The sequence below is a fragment of the Sciurus carolinensis genome, chromosome 1, assembly GCF_902686445.1.
Source record: "Sciurus carolinensis chromosome 1, mSciCar1.2, whole genome shotgun sequence".
Classification (NCBI taxonomy): Eukaryota; Metazoa; Chordata; class Mammalia; order Rodentia; family Sciuridae; genus Sciurus; species Sciurus carolinensis.
In genome coordinates, this window is record NC_062213.1 from 20,620,435 (window position 1) to 20,647,211 (window position 26,777).

Consider the following 26,777-nt stretch of genomic DNA (forward strand, 5'->3'; position numbering starts at 1 on the left):
AAGAAGCTGCTTCAGGTTTTGATTTCTACCTGGTTACTTCTGCAAACCTTCCAAACCCGAAGGAGGCTTACCTGTGGTGAAAACTCCAACCAGAGGCAAAGACTGCCCTTCCTCATAGATGGAGAAAATGGCAACGGAATACTCTGTGAGGGGCGTCAGACCTTTCAGAGGGAACGTAGTGATCGGATCGACCTCAACCTGCAGACAAGAATCATCACAGTAGTTGCAGCCGATTCATTTTATTATTGTCTGTGGTTTACTTGGCAGACAGCGGGGCCATAAAATAGTTCAAAAAACCTACTGAATTATAAGACCAGTCAGTTTATATATACACTATTCTAACTTTACACCCTTAAATAGAATTTGTGCCAGTTAATTCCCAGGACAATTTTGAAACCAATATCATTTCCATTCCTGGAGGATATTAAGTGCACACAACCTAAGAAGCTGATATAAATACGTGTGATGTTTCCAGATGGATCAACTAGAGCAGCCAGCTTTGGGTTCACTCCTGGGCTCTGCTGGGTAATGTACAGTAACTCCCGTAAGAACCACACAGGAAGCCAACCAGGCAGAGGGAGAATCAGGGGAGCATTAACACTAAAAGCAGTAAAAACTGGAGAATATTTGAAATATCCTTTTATCTCTCACAGAAAGACCTATTTTGGTAAATATCTATGAATCTCTTTGGGATACATAAGGGATGAAGTCCTGAGGTTAAGGACCAAGGGTGTAAGAAGAGGGGAGGGTTAGAATAAAGATGACATATAATGGAGATGGGGGTTGGGGTGAGAGAATAATGGGGGAATTTTACATAGAGGGAAATGAGAGGGACGGGGGCATGAAAGATGGTGGAATGACAGACATCATTACCCTATGTACATGTGATTACATGAATGGTGTGAATCTACATTGTGCACAACCATAGAAATGAAAAGATGTACCCCATTTGTGTACAATGAATCAAAATGCAGTCTGTAAAAAATTTTTAAAAATAGATATTGAGGAAACAAAACATAAAGAGGAGATGATAGGAGGATCTCTACAGCAGAGTCCTAATCAAAGTCACCCTTGAGAAGAAAGAAAGAAGAGCCCACCTACTTTCATCACCAAGAGGCTGGGTCTTGGGCTGCCGAGGAGCACAGGATGGGACCATGCTGTGGAACCTACCCAGGACTTTACACACCTTCTCACAAAGCTTACAATAACTTAAAATAAGGTACCTTAGCTCTGGTGATATTCTAGAAAATTGAAACAATGGTCATATTTATCTGAGAGTAGACTTCAAAATTAGGTTCCACTTAGAATGATTCCAAGGGACACTGTTGAGCAACACCAATAAGAGCAATGTCAATGAAGTCTCTAGTTTCAGTGCTGTCAATGACTAACCTTGATGCCAACCAAGGTTGGCACCCTTTGGGTTTGCTCATGGCAATCAAAACAACCTTTGCCCACTTGAACCTTCACTGGCTAACCATTGCCTCCAAAATCAAATTCAAGCGCCCTGACTTTGGGTTTGGATGTCCTCTCAGCCTTGCAGAATCTGGGGCACAAGTCCTCTCTGCCATGATCCTAATGACCCACTGGGTTCCAGCCATAGCAGCTGATGTGATGTTCTCAACCTTCCTACCTCAGGGCCTTTGCACAAGCAATTCATTTTGTCTGTGACCCTCTTACTCAGTTTTTTTCAAAATTAGTTCTTCCTCATCTGGCAGACTGCCCCTAAATATGACCTCCTCAGAGGGTTTAGGTTTCTGTTTCCATATTTCTCAGATGGTTATTCTCTAACACTGCACTTTTTTTTTCCTCCCTGACACAAATAACATTTGAAAGCATTTTATCATCTTTTTTATTTAATGTCTGTCTCCTGCTGAGCCCCTTGTGGGCAGGGCCTCATTTAATTTCTTTGCCACTGTATGTTTAATTATATTTTTTTAATGAATAAAATGAGTAAATGAAAATGAAGATAAGAGGCTCCAAAGAGCTTCTTATAAAGAGATAAGAAAAGGTTTCTCTAAATTCAGAGTTAGTCCAGAGACCACTGAGGAATCAACTGTAGGTCCAAAAAGGTACTGACCTGGAGAGCGGAGCTTCCATTTTGTGGAACTAGAACCCTGAGACACTCTGCTAGAAAGCCAGTCACTCCTACCTTCCGGGTCACCCCAGTTGAGATACCAGACTGGAGAGATGTCATCTTGACAGTTCCAGCCCCCAATCCAGAGGGATTCAAGGGTCACCTCAGCTGACACCACAGAGTGGAGACCAGCAGTCCCTGCTGAGCTCTGCCACACAGCATGACCATAGGCTGCAGTTTAAACTGAGTTTCCGTCATGTAGCAATAGTTCACTGAAAATATGCATTATCTTCTCCTGAACCAGGGATCAATAACTTTATAGCTCATTCTTAGCAATTAGTGTTCGCCCCAGTCTGTTATTATCTGCATGCTTTACATGCACAGATGCACTTGACCCTGATCACAGGCTGCGGGGTCACTGACTGTCACCCCCAATTTGAAGATGGGAAAAGTGAGTAAGGATCCTGTCTCAGAGGGAACCAGCTAGGGCTGAGGACTTAAACCCAGGTGTTCCCCACTCTAAATCCTATTCTCCTTTTACAGTATGGTTTTATTATTTAAACCCGCAGAGAACACAAATCCTTATTCAAAATACGAGTTCCAGACATTTTCCAAAATTCTATTTAGATATTGCTTTCTACTGCTTCGACTCATCACAGCTAAGATATATTGAGCACTGAGTGTCAAGAACTTGACACATTATTTTATTTAGAGTTTCCTCCAACATATAAGAATGGTTTTCCAAAGAGGAACCTGAGGTTCAAAGAGTTAACTGAATTAATAGTTATAAAACTATTAAATGGAATTCCCTTAGTCCTTGACTACAAATTTCTAAGTATCAAATCTGAGACAAATAGGAAGGAAAATACATCCATCATACACAAAAGCTGTTAAAATCAAATCTTTTAGGTATACTGAGAGACTAAAAGGGGGAAAAAATGTGTATCAGTATGCACCTTTTATTATACTTACATTTATATAGTCTATTATATAGATGGTCTATTTAAAAGGATCTAATTTATTTAATAAAGCATTTTATTTGATATTGAATAGACTATTCTATACAATTCAATCATTGATTATTTCATAAAGACTTGGTATCATTTTTATTAATTATAATGTTAGGTTTTAAAATATTGGTTCTGGAACTGGTTTTGCTGGTGGTGTTTTAAAGATGTAAGAGAAGAATCTGAAGAGGTGATAACAACCATGATCTCACTTTTTTGCAACTATTTTTGAGAATAATTTTCCAAGTTCAGCTAAAATCTTAACTTCAGCCTAACTTGGGCAGGATGAAGAGTCCTCAGGGAGCAGTGAGGGACTTGGGTTGCTCTCTGGGCTGTGCAACCCAGTCATTGCTGGCAGGCACCAGACCCTCAAGGGTCTAAAAACTGTGGCTTTACATTTGTACATTTCTGGTGGAGTTGCAAATTGGTACAGCCACTCTGGAAAGCAGTGTGGAGATTCCTAAGAAAACTTGGAATGGACCCACCATTTGACCCAGCTATCTTGCTCCTCGGTTTATACCCAAAGGACAGTAAAGCAGCCACATCAATGCTTACAGTAGTTCAATTCACAGAGTGGGAGAAAATCTTTGCCACTCATACTTCAGATAGAGCACTAATCTCCAGAATCTATAAAGAACTCAAAAAACTCTACACCAAGAATGCAAATAATCCAATCGACAAATGGGCTAAGGAAATGAATAAACACTTCACAGAAGAAGATCTACAAGCAATCAACAAACATATGGAAAAATGTTCAACATCTCTAGTAATAAGAGAAATGCAAATCAAAACCACCCTAAGATTCCATCTCACCCCAATTAGAATGGTGATTATCAAGAATACAAGCAACAACAGGTGTTGGCGAGGATGTGGGGAGAAAGGTACACTCATACATTGCTGGTGGGGTTGCAAATTAGTGCAGCCACTCTGGAAAGCAGTGTGGAGACTCCTTAGAAAACTTGGAATGGAACCACCATTTGACCCAGCTATCCCACTCCTTGGCCTATACCCAAAGGACTTAAAATCAGCATACTACAGAGATACAGCCACATCAATGTTCATAGCTGCTCAGTTCACAATAGCCAAATTGTGGAACCAACCTAGATGTCCTTCAATTGATGAATGGATAAAGAAACTGTGGTATGTATATACAATGGAATATTACTCAGCCATAAAGAATGATAAAATTATGGCATTTGCAGGCAAATGGATGAAATTGGAGAATATCATGCTAAGTGAGATAAGCCAATCTCAAAAAACCAAAGGATGAATGATATTGCTAATAAGTGGATGATGACACATAATGGGGGGTGGGAGGGGTTAGTGTTAGGGTTAGAGTTAGGGTTAGGGAGGGGGGCAAGAATGGAGGAAGGAAGGACTGTATAGAGGGAAAAGAGGGGTGGGAGGGGTGGGGGGAAATGGAAAAATAACAGAATGAATCAAACAACATTACCCTATGTAAATTTATGATTACACAAATGGTATGCCTTTACGCCATGTACAAATAGAGAAACAACATGTATCCCATTTGTTTACAATAAAAAAAAAAAAAGATTCTCTCCAGAACACTTAGTTACAGGCTCGTGGTAAACACCCAAGTGGTAGCTGCCATGATCAGCAGCACTATCCTCACCATCATCATCATCATCGGTTTATGCGTCCTGGTTTACTTTTCTTTCCCCGTCTCCAAAAAGTTGGGGAGGGGGACAATACAGAAAAGAGAGAGAGGGAAGAAGAGAAAGTGAAGGAGGAAAGGTGAGAGGAAGGGGAAGGGAGACAGGGAAGGTAGAGGAGTTGGAAGTAAAGCAGAGAAATATTAACTGCATTTAAAATAAAGCTTTCATGTTATCTTCAAAGTAGATTTGAGTTGGAACTTTCTAAAGTTCATTCCAGAATGTTTTGGGGGAATTTCCTAAATTCCCAATTGTTGCATTATTTAAACATAGAAGCATAAATTCATAGAAATTAAACAAAACTGCTAGAAATATTCACTCTTAAAAATCACATATTCTCAAGTCAGGTAAAATAATACTGCATTTAAGTAAAAGGCACTTATCCAGCAATGTTGGATCTCAACTGCATGATTAAAATTCAAGAAATAAGGGCTGGGCAGGGTGGTGCACTCCTCAGTGCCTTGGGAGGTTGAGGCAGGAGGATCACAAGTTCAAAGCCAGCCTCAGCAATTAGGGAGGCCCTAAGGAACTTAGTGAGACCCTGTCTCTAAAATAAAATACAAAAAAGGGTTGGGGATGTGGTTCAGTATTTAAGCATCCTTGGGTTTAATGACCAGTACCAAAAAATAAAATAAAATAAAATAAAGAAATAAGAAAACACAGGCACCAGTCAAAACAAATGTTAAAAAATACACACATTTATGCAATTCTATTAAAATAAAATTTTCTCAGATCTTCATTCAGAGCCCATTGATTCATATTGTAAATTCAATTTTAACATAGTTTTCTAATTTCCCAGAAAAACACAAATTAGAGACACAAATTAGAGATAGCAAATGCTAAAGGCATGCCTAAGGTTGAACGGAACTACAAAAAAAAAAAAAAAAAACAAGCAAACATTCTCAACAATATATTGTTTGGGGCTATTCTCTGCAAAGATAAAAAAAAATACAAAATTCTAGATGAGGTCCTAACTGCTAGTAGGGTCTGAATCTTTGTGCCCCCTCCCAAATTGGTGTATTAATATTAAGAGGTAGGGCCTTTCAGAGGTAATTAAGTCATGAGGAATTAGCACCCTTGTTAGAGAGATCTATGGGATTGTCTGCTCCCTCCGCCATATGAGAACGCAGGTAGTGTCCATGATGAGCAATATGCCCTCACCAGACACTGAATCTGCTGGTGCCTAGATCTTGGGCTTCCCAGCTGCCAGAGCTATGAATTGTCAATGTCTGTTCATAAGTTACCCAGTCTAAGCAATTTGCTATAGCAGCTTGAATGTTCAAAGACAACATTCTTTTTTCATTATATACTTATGTTACATATAACAGAGCCATAAATATAGCCTGCCTATGTGCAAGTGTAGTTCTATTTTATTAAAAGTTATTACTAAAGAAGCATACCAGGAACATGCATTGATTGGTGAATATAGCTGTCATGTTATTTTGTTTGTTCAATTTTTAATTGGTAAATTTTATATAAAAATAGAAGTCTGTCTTATCTCTTCAAGAGTCCTGTGATCTGGCAGCTCCCTGGACACTAGGAGCTGAGACTCGATGCATCTTGAATGGCACATACTCTTCAAAGTCCACTGTCTATTATCATTTATCACTGGTCTCAAATTGCCCAGTAGAGAATTTCTCCTACATCTATGTCCCCAAAATGGGAAGGCAAAATATACCATAAGTTAACTTCATGTTTCAGGAAAAACAGGTGAGAGTGTGTTTCTTTGCAGGTGTATCTGTTTCTGCGCATTTATTATTATTTCTACTCATTTACATTATCCACCTGATCCTCCTACAGGATTAAGTTTGCAACTCTTGGGAAAGTGGTTTCTTTATTACTGGTGAAAAAGAGACACTATCACTCAGTGATTTTATTTTAATCTTTTACTGCTCCAGGTTCCTGTCTTCAAAAACAAAGCAACTAGTCCCAGTGACCCCAGACTCATCAGAATTATTTACTCTCAGGATTTATGCAGGTTTAATGAGAGATGTTGAGTTGTATTTCTGTAGGTTTTAAATGTGCATTTACGAACCATCCATTATATATGTTATACTTCCCTTGTAAAGGTACATTCTGTAAACTATTGCTTAGATTTAATTGTAAGAAAAATTTTGTCCCTATATATGAAAATACTTGCTTTATTTGGTGAGAAAATACAAGTGATGCAATCCAACATATTTTTCTCTTCATCCTAGCTTCCTGGACCAAGATGAGGAAAAATAAAATAAAAATAACCTTGCTATCTTACCAAAACATATTTCCAAGGAAAGAATTTCTGAAAGTATTAGTCATTGCATGCATGATTCTGCTTCTTCATGAGTTTAATAAGTTCTATTATTTGAAAGCATCTTTCTACACAAAAGTAGAATTATTCATCTTTTTAATTTTGTCTCATCTAATGAGGCTCAGTTTAATCAAAAGCAGAGATAAATTGGATGAGGTTGACATTGTTTCTAGTCTGATATTTCCATGAAAGTATACACTTCCCAGCCCCACCCACCGTGGTAGACAGCAGTTTCCCAAGATGGTCACGTGTACATCTCCCAGCCTACATGTTCCTCTTGTGTGACTGACAAGTCTCCAGTGGTAGGTGGGATCTGCTTCTCTGCCTTGTATACAGGCAGGAGCTTGTGACATCTCCTATTGGCAGACTGTGGTGGAGGTAAGATCAAATGACTTCTGAGCCCAGGTCATTGTAACCTCCACTTACCACACTCTCTCCTTAGACAGGTGTTGTGGGCTTCCAGGCCAACTCCCCAGAAGCTGCATGCTAGAAGCAGCATGTGAAAACTTTACTTAGAGACACAAAGTTTAACTCCAGCTATTCCAGTCTTCCCAGAGTACCAGGCATATGAACTCACAATAGCTAAGCTATGGAGTCAACCTAGGCATCCTTCAACAGATGAATGGATAAAGAAAATGTGGTACATATACACAAAGGAGTATTACTGAGCTATAAAGAATAATGACTTTATAAAATTTGCCAGTAAATGGATGGATCTGGAGACTACCATGCTAAGTGAAATAAGCCAGTCCCCAAAAGTCAAAGGTTGAATGTTTTGGCTCATATGTGGAAACTAACCCACAATAAGGAGGGAGGAGAAGAATGGCTGTTCAGTAGATTAGACAAAGGGGAATGAAGAGAAGGGAGGGAGGAGAGGAAAAGGAAAGACAGTGGAATGAATTCAAAATAATTTTCCTTTGTACATATATGAATATACCATAGTGAATCCCACCATCAAGTATATCTACAAGAATGGGGTCCTAATTAAAATAATATATTCCATGCTTGTATAATTATATCAAAATAAATTCTATTGTCATGTACAACTAAAAATAACAAAGAAAAGAAAGGAGCCATTGAGGTGAAACCAGCTCCTGCCAGCATCGTGCCTTAACTATACATGTGACGCTCCAGCCAGAACTGCACAGGTGAGCCCCAATTCCTGACCCACAGCAACTACGAGAGAATATAATTAGTATTGTTTTAAGTCACTAGGCTTTGAATATGCACTTAGAACTACACACAATGACCTAAAAAATACACATCCTGTTCGAAACTCACCTCATTGATTTCAGTCCCATCTGCACTGGTATACAAAATCCGGTAACCATGAATCTTTCCTGATGTTGGTTCCCAGGTCAATCGAGCACTATTAGAGCCAATATTGGAGATTCTCAGGTTTCTTGGTGGAGACAAAGGCACTTCACAATAAATGGAACAGAAAATAATGAGAATTTTAAATAATATAAAAAAGAAATTGCATCTTTGACTTCTGAACTATTTCTTATGAAAAATGTCACCATGATAAAAACTTATAATCCAAAATAACCAATGAATTGTCTAATTAGCAAATAAAAAGTTTTCCTGATAGAGAAAAACTGCAGTAATAAGATACACCCCCCAAAAAAAATATAAGATGTAAGTAATATTTTGTAGCTTTTTCCTCTGGTCAGGCTAGTGTAAAATCAGAATCCTGATGGATTAAAAACAAGAACACTGAAATCAAATCTTAGCTATTTCACTCCACTATCATGTGACTCTGGCAAAGCCACTTTGCCTCTCAGCTCCATGCTTCCAACGTGTTAAAGGAGGAAGAGCCACCTGCCATTTCCACGTGGGTGCCTGTTAGGCCTCTCCAACTAATATCAACACCTGGCCCACTGACCCAAACTTCTCCCTCTGTCTTTCCTTCTGAGCAAATGGAAACATTACACTTCCTGTCACTCAGACCCAAACCCTTGGGGTCCTTCTGGATTCCTTTTTCTCTCAAAACCCACTTTTAACCCACCATCAGTTCCTCCCAGATTAAGACCATCTCTCCACGACTCGCACTGGTACCGACTGGATGGACGCCGCGCCCCGCTCCTGGCTTGGTGATCTCCGGAATCTCTAACTGCTCACCCTTAGCGCCGGTGAATCTCTATGCCATAGACGTTTGCTCCTCTCTGCTAATCTGCCCAAATGGCTGCCCACTCCTTAGTTCTTCCAGTGGCTGTTCTGCCCCTACTTAACTGGCCCACTGCCATCTTGCTGCTGTCTCTCCCACCATCCTGCCCTTGGCTCATGCCACTTGCTGCGACCCTCCCTCTCTGGTGCAGGGACCTCCAGGCACGCTCAGACAGGCCTCTGCGCTTCAGTCCGCTACGAGGCTCTTCCCCAGGTACCTGCGGGGCTGCGAGCCTCACCTCCTTCAGGCCTGGACATATGCCTCCTTCGTTATGAGTCTTTCCCTGGTCCTCTCGTGTAAGATAACTCCTCCACCCCAAGGGTCCCCTAGCGATTTTCTTGCTTTATGCCTTTCACCACCCATTTTGGGTTGATTGTCTCTCTCTCCCCTAATGTATTGAAACCTCAGGGGATTGAGGAATTTGGTTTAATTTTGTCCCCATCTCTGTCTCCAGTATAGAATATACTTGATAAATACTCAAGGAATCAATGAATAATTACCTGCCCTGGACAATCACATTGCTTTTGTGACACTAAATAAAAATGAACAGTCTCTTACTCTGTTGTTACTGTAAAATTATTTAAAGAGGTATTTCTGCAGATTCCTGTCAGTTCCATAGATTTGTTAATTTCTTCAAGGAGCCCCTTCTGATTCAACAGACTGAAAATTGTCCATAATTTCTAGAGTTTCATGAGACTTAAAGTACAGATTTATAGTATCAATAATTGTTACCGTTTATTGAGTACTCTCCATGGGTGTGACATATAACATATGCTATCCCACTAAATCCTTACATTAGACTGCAAGGATGAAGTTGTAATTATCCCCATTATGTTGATAAAAAAACTGAGGTAGTTTGGTCAAAATCACTGTTACTAGAACAGAAGAACAATAAGTTTAACCCAGGAAGTTGATTCCAGAGCTGGTGATATTAACCAGTATGCTAGCTAACTTCCCCCACCCTCTCTCTGTCTCTCTCATTCCACAATTTCCAACAGTGCTGTTAGAGCAAAAATCTTGAAAACAAATTTGCCAATTACTGGCCATAGCCACAGGCATAATACTCCCTAACCTAAAGGCCAATTCTTTCATGAATTCAGAACATACTGATTCTCTGCCGATAAAGAGCTTATAGGAGTTAGTGACCTTCTTAATACTTAAGGAGCTAGAGGGAAAGTATAGGAAAGAGAAAAGCAACCTAACAAGTATTCTGCACATTTAGCTCTACATTTTTCTGTAATTCAGTTATATTTGGAAGTATGACAGAGCAAAGTCCAGTTTCCTTAATGAGTGAAAATGTCAGTCTCAGGGATTGGTACCCAGAACATCACCTGTAGTACCTCTTTTTTTTTTTTTTTTAATCAACTGCTAATCCTAAGAATAGTACATGATTTTTAAACTTTATAAATAAATGAACATTTTGAGTTAGAGAAGAAAGACTTTTCTTTCAGACAGTATCCCAAAATTCACTTAAGTCAAGTGGTAATACTGGATACTTTCTAGTAAGATTCATTTCTTTTCTTCCATTCCAGTTTTGTTTGTCTACTGTTTTAATTACTTGGTCTTTCTCTGAAGTGTGAGAACAATACAGCTTCAATTAACAAAGAATGGAGGCGTGAAGACTTCTTTCCTTAGTGTTAAGCTTCAGTTATGTATTTGCCAGGTAGAATCTGGAAGGTACTATAGAAAGTTGTTACTCATCTCTTCCCAAAGCTCAGAGTGGTGGGAAAGTCCTCTGAACTTTCCTATGTTTCCAAAGATCATGAATAGAGTCACACTTTTAGTAGTCTACAGGAAAACATATTAATAAACCAGGATAGTATTTCACCTATTGACATATTTTTAAAATATAGATAATGTATACATTTCCTAAAATTTTTATGAAGTCCCTGTATTTAGTCAAAATTAGCTATAGGACTGGGGATGTGGCTCAGTGATAGAGCACTTGCCTAGCATGTCCAATACAGGGTATGATCCCCAACATGGCAAAAATCAACCAAACAAAAAGTCAATATTAGCCTTGCCAAAAATTTTTTTAGTCCATGAAACAAATATAATAATAGGCTCAGATAAAAGGATAGCAAAGATTTTTTAGAAAAAAATTATTCATCTTGATGAGTGGAAAACAAACATTGAGTAATTATGTGCTAAGTGCTTTCACATGTAGCTATGTATTTAATCTCATATCAACCACATGTTGTAAGATATTGTCCTTTTAATAGTTACAATACTTGCCCATTGTCACCCAGATAAAATGACCTGAGCTGAGATTCCCATCCCAGCTGCTATGATCCTAAGCCCTTACAGAGCTCTTCCTTCTCCATCCAAATGGAGCAATTGAATTCAGACAGAGACACAGTTGGAATTATTTGGAGGATGCTCTTACATTCATATTCCTCATTATAATGCAGGACAGAAGAAATGCACTTCCTTCCCCTAAATAAAACGTGCATTTTTCTATATTATAATAGGTTTCTAAAAGATTTCAACCTTAAACTGGTATTTCCAATCCTAACATTTATTTGGACTTTATCACCATATTTCATCTGAATGACTGAAATGCTCACATGTTGTTTCTTGTCCTGTAGCAGGATCACTGGCCTCTTCTCCAAACATAGCATAAACTGTGACTGTGTATTCGGTATTGGGGACCAACCCGCTCAACTCAATGTCTGTGTGGGTCTCTCCAATTTTCATCTGAAAAGAACACACATAATTAGATCATTGGCCGATGGGTTTATTCCTCCTGAACCAAGTGGCACTTTCAAACAAAGGTGAGACTTTGTGGAGTAAGACCCTGTGTCTCCACACAACCTCTTCGTCAGACAGGTTTCTGTCTTCAATTTTTAATTGTTTTGCATTTTATATTGGGAACACATAATATGGAACTACACAGAATTGAATGTACCCATGCATGCTGAATTAGGATAACTCTTTGCATCTGGATAAATGGCAATTGCAACCAGAATAACAATGTTGGATGTTTAGGCCCCAGAATAGTGTGGGTGGAACTGAGTCAGAAATATTCTGTAGAGATATGAACCCAGGCCAGCCTGCTAGAGGCAGTGCTAAGTGGGCATCTGTCACTACTTGCTAATTCTAACCAGCGTTTTGGCTGGATGCCCAGTTTTTGCTTCAAGCTCAATTGAGCTGGGCTAGTTTTACCACCCCATTCAACAGGGGGCCTATCCGGTTGGATTGCAGGTCCCTTCTAGTGTTCTGAAATGATAAGCCTACCTTGATACTTGAATTAACAATTTGCTTCTTGATTCTGAGATACTATTTCTAACCTTTGGAGTTGGTCAACTAGCCAATAATCTCAGTTGTGCAACAACTGAGAGCCAATCGTGTAACAGGTTAGTTTTATGCTTGGAAAGGATGAAGAAAATCTCCATAAACTGTCTCCAGTCCCACAACTACAAGTGTTACTGACAAGTTAGATTTTTAAACTTTGAAATATTGCATCATATAACATGAGTATATAGAAAATAATATAACATATCCCTATATTTCCCTTACTCAAATTTAATATGAAAATTTTTTCATATGTTTCATATCTTACTTTAGAAAGAATTAATATATTCAGATAAAACAGAAGTTCATTCTCATTCTTTTGATTCACCACCTCTACCCTAATATTGATATACATCTTACTGCTTCATATTTTAATTTTGTACATATATGTATAAAATCTGTTACTAATCTTTGGTCCTATACATTTAACAAAATACACAAATGAGATGCTATCAACATAATCTTTTTATAATTTGTTCTTCTTTCTTCTGTCCATAAAATGTTTCAAGATTCATGCATATTGATACACAGGGACAAGTTTACATGATTAGTTCTCTTCTGAGAGTCTTTTCTATAAATATATCACTGTTTTCCATTCCTCTGCTGATGTTATGCTAGTTGCTTGCAGTGTTTGTCCTGACCAAGTAGCCTCATTGAAAAATCCCTTTCAAAATGTTTCCCTAGGATACATATCTAAACAGTATGTATCTTCAGCATCATGATGAATCTCAAGGTATTCTCCAAAGCAGCTGCAGCGGCTTCCATGCCTGCAGCAGTGGAGGTGTGACTGTCCCCCACGTACTCACTGCTGAATGCTATTATCAGACTCAAAAAATTTCACTAATCTGTTGGTAGGAATCACTTTAGTTAGAAATCAGTATTTCCTTCAGTTATTATTTTCCTGTTTTCTAGTGTGGCTCAGCATCTTTCCAGGATCATTTGTAACTTTTTCTTCTATCAAAACAATCAAGATCAACTTGACATCTGAATGGAAAAAAGCTTTATTAGCCTTAGAAATAAGAGAATGCAGGTCACCAATGCTCTGTTCTTGATACTCAGATTCACCATAGCTTTCACTGATGTTTGCTGATTGCAGTCAGCAGAGGCAGGTTTTAAACAATGTTAGAGAACCAAGTTCTAAACTGCCTCTCTTCTCCACTCCACAACCTGGTCAAGATACTTTATCTTTTTCTCATGAATGTTCGCATTCTAACAATTGCCCCCTGTACATTTAAAACGAGTACTGAGTATTGAAAGAAATAATTTGAAAATCAAATATTCATGATTTAAAATAAATGCAAAAATTCATATCAATGAGATGTTTTTGTCTATGTCTCAAATTAGTAAAAAATATCAGTACTCATGGGTGAAATAACCATTTATGAACTGTATATGATAAAAGAAATTATATACACTTCCTCTAGAACCATCTGGTAATATCTAGAATAAGCTTTAATAATTTGCATACTCCTTTCACTAAAGAAACCCCATTTCTGGGAATTTATCCCAAGGAAATAACTGGACAATCATGCAAAAATACCCAGTAAGAATGTTAAGAATTTCAAGCATAGTTTATACAAGTTACCCTTTATGTCCAATAATATGAGTTTAAATACAACCTATACAAACCAACAGTGGAAAACTATACTACAAAATGACTATGTAAAATAGTCTTTAATGGTACAGACAGATATTCACAATAAATGAGATGAAAATGGCAGGCTATAAAACAGCCTTCATCTGTTGTATTAAAAATGCATTCATGGGGCTGGGGAGATAGCTCAGTCGGTAGAGTGCTTGCCTTGCAAGCACAAGGCCCTGGGTTCGATCCCCAGCACCGCAGGAAAAAAAAAATGCATTCACGCCAGGAGTGGCGGCACAGGCCTGTCATCCCAGTGACTCAGGAGGCTGAGGGAAGACAATCATGAGTTCAAACGCAGCCTCAGCAACTTAGCAGGGAACTGAGCAATTCATGGAGACCCTGTCTTTAGATAAAATACCAAAAAGGGCTGGGGATGTTGCTCAGTGGTTAAGCGCCCCAGGGTTCAATCCCTAGTCCCCCCTTCAAAAAAAAAAAATCATTCATAAAGACTGTTAGCTAAAGGTTACTAAATCATTATCTTTAGGTGGTAGGATTATAAATGATTTTTTTTCTTGTCAATCTGAATTTTCTACATACTATTCATTCAATTTTTACATTTTATATATATATATATATATATATATATGTACATGTGTGTGTGTGTGTGTGTGAGAGAGAGAGATATAGATATATACGTCTTTAAAAAGTCAAAGACTCTTAGGAGTGCAGTAGGGTGCAGAGAGTTACCTCTTTTTCATCCCCAGCCAGGCCCTCTGTGAGAGGAGCGTAGAGGATCAGGTATCCTGTGGCCCCAGGAACTGCATCCCATCTGACTCGCAGACTATTTTCAGTCACATCATACAGTTCAAGGTCAGAAGCCATGGGTAAAGCAACTGCAAGAGGAAATTCATTTTAATGTTCAGTCATTTATAAGTGTCCTTGAGAAAAATGGAACAACCAAGAAACAAAGTTGGCCATGTTTAAGGGGGAGGCAGAAAGGGATTAGGATAAATTGCAAGTTCCTAGCTTAATGCAAATGAAAAACAGGAAACATTGTTTACAAATATAATTCTAGATCCTTCAAAATGTGACCCTGCCTGCTCTTCTCATACATAGGCACACTCAAGACTTTTCTTACACTTGCAGACTTCTGTTGGTGTGTCTAAAAGACTTCATTGCACGAGTATGTTTATACGTCCTTGGTTTGCACGCCCACTCCTTACTACACAAAAATATCCTTGAGAGTAAGGATGGTCACTCAAATGTTTCTGCAAAGTCAAGGCATTAACACCCACCTCACAGATTCTTGTCAGTCATAAATCCAAAAATGTATAGAGAATGACTACCATAGTGCCTGGAATATTGTTCTCAGTGTTTTTTAAATTGTTATTGCTCTTTCAGAGGTAGATATTCTGAGACAAAAGTTTCATAGTGTCTAACACGTAGTAGAAACTCATTATTTGAAATTATGAAAAGAATGGTTGATCTTTTCAAAAGCGGTTCTCTCTCCCCATGATTCTCTGAGTGTGTGTGTGTGTATGTGTGTGTGTGTGTGTTGTTTATGTGTTATCATGATCATACCCAGGGACGGAATTGCTAGCATTCAGAAGCTGATTTTAATTACAATCATATGAACAATGAAGAGACATGCAGCAAAATCTTCTTGATTGTCTACTGGACACAAGAGCTACAGAGCTCTTGCTCATCTCCTACTGACAAATTCTAACACAGTTCCTGGCTCATAAGAGGCATTTACTGACTATCTGATTAATAAGCAATGAGTGATTCTGCACCCTTTACCACCACGGTTGCTCTCTCCTAAACGTTCTAGAGATTGATAACACCCATTTCCACATGGAGCACTGAAAATCAGCAGCTACAGCATGGGACCTGCACCACGTGAGGCGTGAGTACTATCTCCTAGGAATTTGCCTTAGGATGTATATCAGTACAACCAGAGCAACCCGATTTAGGAAGTGCCACCTAAGCAGACTGCCCAAGTCAGAAGTGGTGTAGAATTAAATACGTACGTGTGGTTTCCGTTCCTCGTAGGCCTTCACTAGCCGTGTGAGCATATATTGCAAATACTGCTACTTGATATTCAGTTAAAGACATCAAGTTTTTCAACACCGTGGAAGATATGCTTCCATCCACCAGCACCTGTGTGAAGAAGGGTTTGAGGAATGAGTATGGAACATGCATATGCAGAACTAGGCAAAAGTTTCCCCAGCACGAACATTTCATTTGCTATTTTATTATTTGCGCCACATCCTCCTTTCTCATGGCTACCAATTCTCCTTGAATGGCCACATAAAGTGATGTGTCTTTTATGGAATGCAGCCAAAGGCATTTATTCATTCTTATCTAGTGGAAATTGTGTCATTCCTGAGATAATCATTATCCTACTCGTGTCCGTTTCATAATAGTAGACAAATGATTTTTTTCCTTGGAAATCTGGGGAGCATCTGAAAGGTTTATTAGTCATAAAAGAGAACGATTAAAAAAAGAATGATTGGAAGCACTCTGATTTTTTTTGTCCAACTGATTAAAAACTCCATGATTTACTTCTTATTTTTAATACTTGAAAGGAAAAATATTCACAAATTCTGCCATAATAATAGTAATACAGAAGAAAATTGTGAAACAGGCCGAGGTCAATCAGAGGTTAGAACAACAAAAGGAAATGGGGATTTCATCAGGTTTTAATTGATTCCCTGTGAACAGATGTATCAAAAGTGGGGACTGGGAAGGACCAAATCATCTGGCAAAAGGTGTTCTCTTCTGTGTTGGCCAAACCCTGAAAGATGCTGCCTGCAGCTGCTTTATTATGACTTTTCAATTGCACTAATCTTTACAAATATTCAGGAAACTTCAAACCCTGGAGGACTTGTCCATCATATCTCCACATAATTTGAAACACACAGACTTCACTAAGACAGAAATCTCACCACTCCCAAGTAGAAAAAAAAAATGAATAAATATCAAAACAGGTCCTGACCAGATAATTGGCTACTGATAACTTTTGCTTTAGAACTCACTAACTTTAAGAAGAAAAATAAGCTAAGTTAGACACGCAGACCTGATCAGTCCTGAGAGTTATTTGATGGAGGGACAAGAGAAGACGATGCAACCACCATTATTCAGAGAGATGGAAGAATAATATAAACACACAGAAATGTATTTCAAATGATTTAAAATACATGTGGCAGAATCATCTCTCATATACACATTGGTCTTATTCTCATTATTATGGAAGACTTCAGAGAATTAAAAGTATCATTTAAAAACACTGTCTCCTTCTTACCTCTTGTGGTTTTCCACCTCTGGTGGGATAATACACAACTCTGTATTTTTCCACTTTTCCTGGGGCATGAGTCCAGTTAACCATAAAGCTTCTGGCAGTGACTTCAGAAGTAATCAACTCTGTAGGTGGTCCAATGGTGGCGAGGGCTGAGGCTAAAGTGAAGAAATATATCAAATAAAACTTTTTCCCAAAGTTATCCCTGTAAACCTAACAAATTTCATTAGTCAGAAGTGACTATTGCTTTTATACTACCTCTTAGATTTTTTTTTCTCTAGGTAAGTTTATTCAATTATTAATGTCTGGAATAGTTCATTTAAGCATTTTAGTGTCCATTAGATACCATGCACAATGCTAAGTTCTAGGGTACAAACTTAAATAAGACATAGCCCTTAACTCCCAGGAATGTTCTTACAGGCATTTAAAAACTTTGTTAAAAAACAATAAAAATAAACATTAATTGAGCATGTGTGCAATCTAAATATATTCTGAATTCTTTATAAGTATTATCTCATTTCATGAGTAGCTAGTAATATCATTCACTTTTTGTAGGTGAAAAAACTAAGACACAATAAAACTAATGAATTTGAAGAAGGTCTCACCAGTAGTAAGTCTGAAAGATGAGATTGACATCTAGGTTTCCTGACAGAGCATGTGGTTTTTAGAATCAGATAGTATAGGCTCCATAATAAAGGCTTCAACAAATGTCCGGTATAAAAATTTAAAAAGAAGACAAAACAACTAATACACGTTGGATGCTCACTGAGTCAAAATACCGTCTAAGCCTTTTTTGTATGTTATATACGTGTTAAAACAAATAGTTCTATAAAGACATTGGAAGTGTAAAATTCAAATGGAGAAGGAATAAAAGGTGGAAACGAGAATAAAGAGTTTGGGTTTTAGGATTTCTCAACCTTTAGAAGCATTTATCCAAGGGACTTTAATAACCACAAAAATAGGGAAAATTTTTGAACATTAAGTATGACCTGAACTGTACTGCATGCTTTATTGTCAACCACATGTAAACTTCTTTTGTGTGAGAGAGAAGCTAGGATCTAAACAAGTCTCACTCTGAAGCCCAGAGAAGTTTGTTCAGGATCCTACTGTCTGGATACCCAACCCAATCCCAAGAGATCTGACCCGGAGAAAATGAGATGATGGAAGAAAGAATGACGTGAGCCAAATGGATTCATGTCACACTCCTGGATACAATAGAGGCAGGAAACAAAATCAGACTCCAAGACTTCAACATTGCCCCCTCTTCCCAGATCACAAAAGCCAAGTACGACCTGCAGGTCAATGATACCGTGAGGAGTGTTAAAAATCCGTGATGAATTTGTTCCTGGGAAGACAGAGCAGATGTAATTTTCTCTATTTCTCCTTCTGAGTATAATTAAAAATTCTGGAAATTATATGAAAGACCAGCAGAAGAAGACACTGAAATTAGAAGGAAGGAGGCCGGGAAGGGGGAGACTGTAGGACTCAAATAATATCCCAGTGGTGAGTTTCCTGTTTCTTTTTTATTCACATATTCCAGACATGGAACTAAAGTATCTGGCAACCTAGAAGCATCAAAAGATAAAGACGAAAGAAAGATGTTGCAACAAAACCTTCTCTCCCTCGCCAGAAGGCCAGGAAAAAGCCAACCTCTCAAGACAGAAAATTTTTAGGCATTAACTGCTCTATTCCAGAAAACACAACAGAAAAAGCTGTGGTCCACACCACCCGTGACAGCAAAGGCTAAACAGGAAGTCAGTACTTCTACCCTTTCTTGGCAATAATCAACATCACCTCATCCCTTCACCCCAGTAAGCGTGGTCCAGGGAGTAATAAATCCTTCCTATCTCATACCCACCGTGACATCAGTGGAGACCACACTAAAGGCCAGCCTGGTCTTCTAACCAGGGCCACTTCTTCACTCTGTGAGAGTGTCAGGGAAGACCCAGTGGTGACTCAGAGCTTCCACCACTGTTCGGCAGTAAGGAGGTCCTTTCATAGCAGTGTTTGTTGGTGGAGGCTATCTGGGGACCAGTAATGAGGGATTCCTACTCCTCTATTAGGGTGGTATGAGTGGAAGGCTAGTTAAAGGAGACCAAGTCAGGAAACTGGACTTCTACCCCTACCTAGTAAGAGTGAAGCAGTACCCCTACCTCCCTTGCCAGCATAATACCAGAGAAAACCAGATAAATCAGAGTACAGTCAATGCACAATTACAAACACAATGGAAACAAATGGAAAAATTAAAACTCTCAACAAAGAAATAGAAAGTCTTAGCAAAAAGTAAACAATATAAAAAGAAACCAAGTCAAAATTTTAGAAATAAAAAATATAACAACCAACATTTAAAAAAAAATAACTTAGTGAACTCAACAGCAGAATGGAGTAGACAGAGGAAGAATCTGTAAACTTGATTGATAGAATGACCTGATCTGAACGTTTAGAGGAAGAGTAGACTTAAAACATTAACAGCCTTAAAGACAAGTGGGACTATAATGAAATACCTATGATTCATATCAGAGTTCCACAAGGAAAAGAGTCAGGGCTGAAAAAGCACTTGAAGAAATAATACCCCTCCAACACCCCCAATTTGGCATATCACACAAACCACAGGTTCAAGAAAATGTACCCCCAAACAAGACAGACTCAGAAATTCATACTAAGAAATATCACAGTAAAAATTCTGAAAACTAAACTCAAAGAGAAAAATCTTGAAAGCAATGTGAGAGAAATGACACCTTACCTAGAGAAGGAAGATCATTTGAAATGACACATTTCTCATCAGAAACCGGAAGGAAGAGGCACAACACTTCTCAAGTATTGAGAAAAAAGAACTATCAAACCAGCTCTCTATACTGAGCAAAATATCTGAAATTAGGAGAAAACCAAGGCATTCTCACACGGAAGAAATTTAAGAGAATTTTTCATTAATGGACAATTTATCCCAACAGACATATTCTAAAAGAATGGCTAAAGAAAGTTGTCTAAACAGAAAGAAAATAATTGAAAAAGAAGGAAACCTAGATCCTCAAGATGGAAGTAAAATAACAGAAAGTATAAAAATAAGGAAATATAATATATTTTACTAAATTATTGGGTTTTCTAAATTATGTTTGATGACTGTAGCAGAAAATATAAACTTTCTGATATGGTTCTCTGTGGGTACAGAAATATTTAAGACAATTATATGATACACAGATGTGGGGATAAAAGGACTTGAAAGAAGGTAAGGTTTCTACACCTATACCAGAAAAGGAAAGGAAACAAGGACAATTACTATAGGACCTATAGACATCAAAGGAATAATAAGAGAATACTATGAAGAACTCTACACTCATTAATCCTACAAGCCCGATGAAAGGGATTAATTCCTTGAAAATCAGAAACTTTCCTTCTACAATGGAGAATAAAGCAAAGATGTTTGCTCACAACTGTTATTTTCAACTTAGTATGGGAAATTATTATAGCAACTGCAATAAGGCAAGAAAAGGAAATAAATGTTATAGAGGTCAAAGGAAATAAAAGTTATGGCAAACAAACTTCCATATTTGCAGATGATTTTATACATAGAAACTCTCCAAAATTTAGATAAAACTTCTAATTAAAAAGTACAAATCAGAAGAGCATAGTATACAAAAATCAAGTTTATTTCTACTTATAATCAATAAACGTGTGGACACTGAAATTAAAAATACAACCAAAATCACTCAAATAAAATTAAATTCTTAGGTGGACTTCTAACAAAACCTATATATGACATAAGTATATGATACACCTAAGTCCTGAGAATCATAAAAAGCTGATAAAAGAAATCCAAGAATGTCTAATTAAATAAAGAGACAGAATGGTTTATGGGTTGGATGAGTCAACAAACTAAAAATGCTTCTTCTCCCCATGTTGATATTTGGTGACTGATATTTGATAATTGATCTTTGATTTATTGCAATTCCTATTGAAATCTTAGTAAGATTTATTCGTAAAGATTATTCTAATATATAATGGGAAGGCAAAAGAACCAGAAGGGTAAAAATGGTCTTTAAAAAGAATAATCAAGTGGGAGAAGTCAATTCTACCCAATTTCAATATTTACTATGTAGCTATAGTCATTCAAGATGGTATCGGAAGAGGATTAGACAAGTAGACTTAATGGAACAGAGCAGAGAACTGTGAAATATACCCACATAAATTATGCCTACCTGATCCTTGACACACAAAAGTAGTTCAACTTGAAAATGGACCAAAGACGTGAAGAGACATTTTACCAATGAGTACATACACACAGAGAAGTAAGTATGCAAGAAGATGTTCTTTAGCTATGAGGGAAATGAAAATGGAAACCATAGTGTTGCACCACGGCACAGCTATCAGAATGACTGACATTTTAAAAATAGTAGCCATAACAAATGTGTGGCAATACACAGAAAGAAACTGGGTCACTCATACACGGCTAGGGGGAGCAAAAATGCTGCAGCCATTCTGCAAATAGTTTGGCAGTTTCTTAATGAAAACTAAACTAAATATGCAAGTAGGAAATGGTCCAGCCATTGTACTCCTGGGCATTATTCCAGAGAAACAAAAAACTTATGTTCATGCAAGGAACCAATATATACAAGTAAATAAAGAGACACAATGTATTCATGGATTGGATGAGTCACAAACCCATACACATTCACAGCAGCTTTATGCACAGTAGCTAAAAGCTGGAAAGAATCCAAAAGTTCTTCAGTGCGAGAGTAATCAAACAAACTGTGACACATCCATACCATAGAATATGAGGCTGCAACATAAAGGAAAGGGTTGTTGACACATGTAACAACTTGGATAAATCTCCAGGGAAATATACTGCATTAAAAAAAAAAAAGCCAAAGCCAAAAGATTATATATTGCATAATTCCACTTACCTAATTTTTGAAATGAAAGAAAATCAGAGATGGAGAACAGATTAGTGGTTGTCGGGGTTTGGGGAGAGAGTTTGGGAAGGACATTAGTCAGGATAGTTGTAAATGGGCAACAGGAGTCGTGCTTGCTGTGACGGAAATGTTCTGTACTTAGACTGCACCAAGGCCAAGATCCCGCTTGTGATATGGTGCCACGGTTTTGTAAGGTACTACTATTGGGGGAAACTGGTAAAAATACTCTATGTATTACTTCTTGCAACTGTGTGTGAATGCACAATTATCACAAGATTTAGTTTAATTTTTAAAATATGGTGGTCTAAAAAAATTAAATTAGAAAACCATGATGGATGGGCTAGGGTTGTGGTTCAGTGCTAGAGTGCTTGCCTAGCATGTGTGAGGCACTGAGTTCGAATCTCAGCACCACATAAAAAAATATATAAATAAAGAGATCATGTCCATCTACAACTAAAAATATCAAAAAAAAAAAAAAAAGAAAAGAAAAGAAAAAAGAAAACCATGATAGTCTAAATGGAACACTATGGAGAAAAAAAATCTAGTGGTTAAAGCGTTCCTCCATCACCCCCACAAAGTCTGCCAAGATGCTCCCCTTTTACTCTGATGGTGTACGAGAAAAAGGAGTCTTAGGAACGTTGACATTAGGAATAGCAAGAATTTTTATAGTCCATGGAGACTTGGTGCTTGGTGCCACCCACATCCGGGGACTCGCCTTTAATCTCCCGGTCCTGTTCTTCCACCCTGGAGCACACGGTCCTGGTCAGGCTCTCCACCACCGTGTGCATCAGATCGAATTCGGCCACGTTGTACACGTGCGTGCTGTCTGGTTCGGAGGCGATCTCCTGCAGCTCATTCTCATCAGCGTTTTTCACCCCTGGCATGGAACACAACAGGGACATTGGTGACACTCACGCCTCATTGGAAAAGCAACTGCAGTGGGCTTGACCTGTTCAGCCATTCTCCACTGCTGCTTGGTTATTCATTTTGATAAATAATGAGATTTTTTTTGAAAATTAACCCTAACCCTAACACATGCATGCTAAGTGTGGTGTGGCACACCTAGAGTCTCAGTGACTTGGAAGGCTGAGGTGGGAAAATTCTCTTGAGCCCAGGAGTTTGAGGTCAGCCTGGGCAACATAGGGAGGCCCCCCTACTCCTGCCCATCTCAAAAGAATGAATGATTAATGATTAAATTATTAAATAAAGACATAATAAAGATATACACATGAAATAAATTGACAAAAAGAAAAAGATACCTAAATCTTCTATTTCATAACAGGAAATAATAGCTCTGATTCTAACAAAGTATGTATATAGAAAGAAAATAAACAAGACAGGGCCAGAGCAAGAATATGGATTGTTGACAAAATGAAAGCTATTATGTGCCTGTGTCCTGATAAATGGCAGCTGGGACTTCTATCTCAGTTTCTGATGGTTACACTTCCCCTGCTGATAGACCTGCCGTCTTGGATTTGGTGGAAAGCATCTGCTACTTTAAAGAGTCATGTTTCATGTCAGATAGTTTTTGAAAAGTCAGCTTCAGAAGCCTTTTGCGCAGTACATCCTAGCAGGGAGACCACTTAATGAAATGAACTTCTGTTGGCATGAATAATGCAGAAACAGCAATAATTAAACCAGGACTCTATACTATCAAAGATTTTGGTTTAAGTTTGTGTGAAATAAGGTGACTTAAATTGAGAGATATTCCTAGAATGCAAATCACATATATTTAAAATTATTATTATTATATAGAGTGAGCCAAAAGAAAGCCAGGGAGAATTTGTTTCTAGAATACACAAATACAATTTGCACCCGAATAACCGCTGAAATTTTCCTGGTGCCAAAAGGAAGTTGCTTTCCTTCCACAATATCTATTGAATTCCGTTATCGCAGGCCAAGCAAAATCCTGATTCTCTGTGACTTAGCAGGGAATAAGAAGGACAGAAAGCAGTGGACACTAACACTTGAAGAATGTGCCCAGAGCACTGTGGCATTTTATGTATATTAATGTGTTGAACCCTTAAACCAAAGCTAAAGCTGTGAGTTTATACTATTGTTTCTGCCACCTTCCAGATGAATAAATATGCACAGAGAGGTTAATTTGCTTGCTCAAGGATACACAGCTAGTGAGTGTATATCTTGGATTTTATTAGAAGAGTGTATGCTAAAATTAGTCAACTTTTACCATTGAAATTTGTGGTAGGAAAAGAGAGGGCCAAGGTTAGGTTTTATGGGTCTTAAGGTAGATTTCTCTTCCTCAAACCAGCAGATATGGAGGGTCTCTTTATAAGTCCCTACCATTTCAATCATCTGGAGGTATTAAAAGAAGGTACTTTGGAAGCAAGGAAAAGAAATGACCTGGAGCAACATTTATTATTTCTTAGATGCCTGGCCGTGCCAATTAACTTAGCTGTCAATCTCTACATATTGAGTAACAAAGCATTAGTTGTCTCTGAACTTTTCTCTTTAGGAGGATTTAAGATAATAAATACAGCAGACATCCAGGTAATTTCCAGAGCAAAAAAAAATCCATGTCATATCTGGATGAATTCACTTAAAAGTTTTCTTTAAAAACTCATCCATTCATTATTAACAAGAGCTGAGAATGGAGGGTAAACACACAAGATAATCCCCCATTAGTTTAAGTCTTCTGTAGAGATTTCCTTTATTGGATGAAGGGATAAGAAAATAAAAAATAAATCTCTGATGTTTCCTGCCTAAGGATTTCTTTTAAAATGCACATATGATTCAATGTTAATTGAGTGAACACCAAAGCAATCAGCTTAGTGCCAATGATGCTTTCTCATGACACTCGATTGAAACTGACAAGTTTGAACTCTCAAGAATATTCTAAGAAACACAGCCTGAAATTAATCAATCTTCCTTTCTGAATAAAAGTTTGCCTGTTACAACTGCATGGAAAGGAGAGGAAATGGTCATTACAACTTTGAAGGAATTTATTTTGTAAGCATTTTGCTTTGCTCATCTCTGCGCCCCAGCACACACCACAAAGCATTCCAAAATTCACATTTTGAGCAACTATCAAATAATGGGTTAAAGGAAATATTACTTTCATTGATAACTCTGAAAGATGCTTTGTGTAACTTCAGGGTGACAAATGTTAATGCCAAGAAAGTTTGAATTAATTCCCAGGACCGAATTTCACATTTATCTTAAGGATGAAAGTTATCATATAGTTAAAAATCACTTAGATTATTGTCCACTTCAGTTCCATAAGTGTGCTGGTAAATATGGCAAATATTTAGCAGTTATCTTCCTGCCTGAGTTTGCAATGTTTGCCAACGGCTGCAGTATAAATACCTAACTGACTTATTTCAAACTATCCATGTGAGGTCACAAGATGCAGATGTGGGAAAAGATGTGCACAATTGACTCTTGCAAACTGGTCTGAGCTGGGCCCTGCATGCCACTGAGCTATAACACCACCTTCCCCTCCACAAATACAAACACATATAAAATAAGTTTATAATTTACTAAAACAAGTTTGAATACAAAATATTCTTTTTCCCCCTAGATTTCTTTTATTCTTTGTTCTATGAATGGAAAATATACCATGATAACTGTATTACTACAGGATAAGATGCCTCACTTATTTGCATAAAAATAATATGCTTCTCTTATAGGTATCTTTCATGAGTATTTGGATTCGTTTTGGAGCATTTGGATTTTTAATACTAAGGGTGATATTGCTATCTTAGAAATCTTTGGGCCTTCAAATCATTCCATAAGCATTTACTGGACACTTGTTTTGTGTCAAGCACTGGATTAGGTGATAGGAATGAAGAAGATGCAATCTTCCCCTGTAAGGAACTCATTGTGTAGAAATTTTGTAGAGATAAGAACAAAAAAGAGAGGAAAGAACACAGTTTCTACAGCTTCTGCAGCTGTTCTCAGACTGTTCTTGGCTGGACACTAGTGAAAAATAGGTCCTGAAAAAAATGACTAACCAGAAACATGCTCTAATGAAATAAAATGCATTAAATAGGGAAACTTTTAGGATCTTTCTCAGAGAGAACCTTACCAACACACACAGAGAAGAGATGCCAGTGGGTTTACCCGTAGTTCTTAACCCTGGAGGATGCTTTCAAGGTACAGATATTTAAAGTACAGATTTCTAGGCCCTTTCTTCCTGGACATTTCAATTTAATAGGACTAGAACAGGACCTGGAATCAGTATTTTTTATGCCACACCCAGGATGTCTCTCCTAATTGATATATAACTCCAAATGGAGAGTATTATCTTCTGATAGGAACACCTCATGCACAAATATCTAACAAAAAAGTCCTATAATTATTTATAACTATAATGCATCAATAAAAATGTGGAAAGAGAAAAAAAGAAATATCTCATAGAAAATTCATAAAGAGAAGACTGAACCACATTCTTGATAAATGCAAGGAGATAAATGCATCATAATTCAACTAAAGATTATAGCAAACTGAATAAGTGAATAAAACATA

The 26,777-nt window shown here is 37.7% G+C and overlaps 1 protein-coding gene across 4 annotated transcripts in view; it reads right to left on the minus strand.

Annotated features, from left to right (window-relative positions):
* Col14a1 (collagen type XIV alpha 1 chain) overlaps positions 1 to 26,777 on the minus strand; it is a 213,879-nt gene that overhangs the window by 117,993 nt on the left and 69,109 nt on the right. For all 4 annotated transcript variants that reach the window (XM_047519065.1, XM_047519058.1, XM_047519081.1 and 1 more), the window contains exons 9-15: positions 23,008 to 23,169; positions 17,389 to 17,540; positions 16,115 to 16,244; positions 14,832 to 14,977; positions 11,776 to 11,905; positions 8,323 to 8,462; positions 72 to 198 (exon numbers count right to left, since the gene is read on the minus strand). In XM_047519065.1, the coding sequence (XP_047375021.1) occupies positions 72 to 198; positions 8,323 to 8,462; positions 11,776 to 11,905; positions 14,832 to 14,977; positions 16,115 to 16,244; positions 17,389 to 17,540; positions 23,008 to 23,169 (987 nt within the window). The remainder of the gene's footprint in view (positions 1 to 71; positions 199 to 8,322; positions 8,463 to 11,775; positions 11,906 to 14,831; positions 14,978 to 16,114; positions 16,245 to 17,388; positions 17,541 to 23,007; positions 23,170 to 26,777) is intronic.